Genomic DNA, 1,986 nt, shown 5'->3' with positions numbered 1-1,986 from the left:
TCAGATGTGCGTAGTATAGTGTATGTGTTGGTCAATTGAACAACATAGTACATTAGGTCTATGTATAAGATTTGAATAAGTTAATGTACTGACCTGCTAAAGAAAGAAACATTCAATTTGAGGGGAATAAATCCTCAAATATGTTGCACTCTTTTCTTTTGCTAAAGCTGATGTGAATTGTTCAAAACCTAAAACAAAACACTGTTTGCTATGCACATGATTATCCAGCAATACAATTTTTGCTTTCAAATTCTGGTAGCTACTGCAACAGATATGAAGGGGGTTGGCCTTTTTGCACCTGTCTTGTAGTTGTCAAAGGGAACCCTGCGTGTGTTTGTGCACACATGTGCACACATGCATCTGTCCAGAATGTGGGAGTATATCTTGATCCACAGCAGCTGCCCCTCAAGCATAATCACAGGCATACTTATCCAAATGCTCTTTGTGCAGAGTGGAAAAGAGAAATGGAATCAAATCTGTTCTATTTTCAGATGGAGCCAAATCCTATTTGTTTTTCTGTCTCAACAATACTTTGTCCTAATCACATTAACACAGTTGATGTGAGAAGTTGAATAGACATGAATTGAGCACTTTTATCAGCAAGCCTGCATGAGTCATCGTTTTCACTTTAAATTTAAATGTTTGGTGCACTGAAATGACAATTGTGATGCAGTTTGTAATCACATTTCCTTTATTAATGGATTTTTCTTTATAGATGTCCATATTATTTTTCTGGCATTTAATTATTTTTCAGATGGTTTATTAAAAATAATCTTGGGTCAACATTTTTTTATACAATATTTACTTCCGTTTTTGACAGCATTAAACTATGTCACTGACCAAGTGACATGCTCACCTCTAAATGGACAAATGTTAAGGAAGGATCCAGAAAAAAAAAAAGGGGGACACAGATGTAACGTTAAGTCTATGATTAAATGTCCTGTTTACCCAGAGAGAATGTGCTTTACAAATGAAGCATAGTTGATACATCCATTGGCATCCTCCTGTCCAGCCATCAATCTGTCCACCTCGTCTTCCGTCATCCTCTCTCCCAGTGTTGCCAGGACGTGGCGCAGCTCTGCTCCCATTATGGTACCATTGCCTTCCTTGTCAAAAACCCTGAGCCCCTCCACAAAATCCTCAAAGTTGCCTTGATCTTTTGCACGGGAGATATGTTGGAGCATAGGCAAGAAGGTTTCGAAATCCACCAGTTTAGTGCTCATATCCTCTGGCCGGGGCTTCCCCAGCACTTTCAGCACATCTGCATTGGTGGGATTCTGGCCCAGAGCTCGCATCACATCCCCACATTGGCCATATGTGATCTTCATTTCTCCGGTGGGTGTCCGGTCAAACAAAGTAAAAGCCTCCTTGAACTCCTCAATTTGGTCAGCGGAGTACTCAAGAGTGATGCTTTTGGGGTCAAACTCAGGCTCCTTGGGTGGCTCAGGCAGTGGCTCTGGAGGTGGTGCTGGTTTAGCAGCTGGAGCTGCATCTTTCTTGGGCTCTGGCTTTTTGGGCTCAGGTTTCTTTGGTTCAATCTTCTTTGGTGCCATGTTGTTAAGCAATTGAGAGGTGAACGTGTACTTGCTGAGAACCCAAACCAGAGTCTGAATGGATTGGAATAGCAAAGTGATTCCCAAGCACACAGGGGCGCCTCGTCTTCGAGAGCTTTTATATGCGCTTTCTCTGGGGAGGCAGATAGCAATTTCCAACAGCACACTATAAAAGGAAGAAACCCAAAATAGATCCCCATAGCAAGTGATGTCAGCATTAAGTATTGTTCTCAGCTGCTGTCATCTGGCCGACAGGGCTATTTGCCATCATTAGCAAAGGTCCAGTTGCATTAGGCTGAATATGTTTTGTCTTTCTGATGGACAAAGAGATCAGAGCATGGCCAATGTATCAAGCTGTGAGGGAGAAGGACCAAAATAGCTTTGCTGCCTAACAGCTGAAAGTCTGGGAGCCAAAGTTTTCCAGAACAATGCT

The 1,986-nt window shown here is 42.1% G+C and overlaps 1 protein-coding gene across 1 annotated transcript; it reads right to left on the bottom strand.

Annotated features, from left to right (window-relative positions):
* Positions 1 to 673: 673 nt before the first annotated feature.
* LOC137104136 (myosin light chain 4-like) lies at positions 674 to 1,657 on the bottom strand. Its single transcript, XM_067485014.1, has one exon. The coding sequence runs from the start codon at positions 1,551 to 1,553 to the stop codon at positions 945 to 947; it is 609 nt and encodes a 202-aa protein (XP_067341115.1). The 5' UTR covers positions 1,554 to 1,657; the 3' UTR covers positions 674 to 944.
* Between the last annotated feature and the right edge of the window lie 329 nt (positions 1,658 to 1,986).

The sequence above is a fragment of the Channa argus genome, chromosome 18 (genome assembly GCF_033026475.1).
Source record: "Channa argus isolate prfri chromosome 18, Channa argus male v1.0, whole genome shotgun sequence".
NCBI lineage: Eukaryota > Metazoa > Chordata > Actinopteri > Anabantiformes > Channidae > Channa > Channa argus.
The sequence above is the reverse complement of the archived record's forward strand: the minus strand, read 5'-3'. Positions and strand labels throughout refer to the sequence as shown.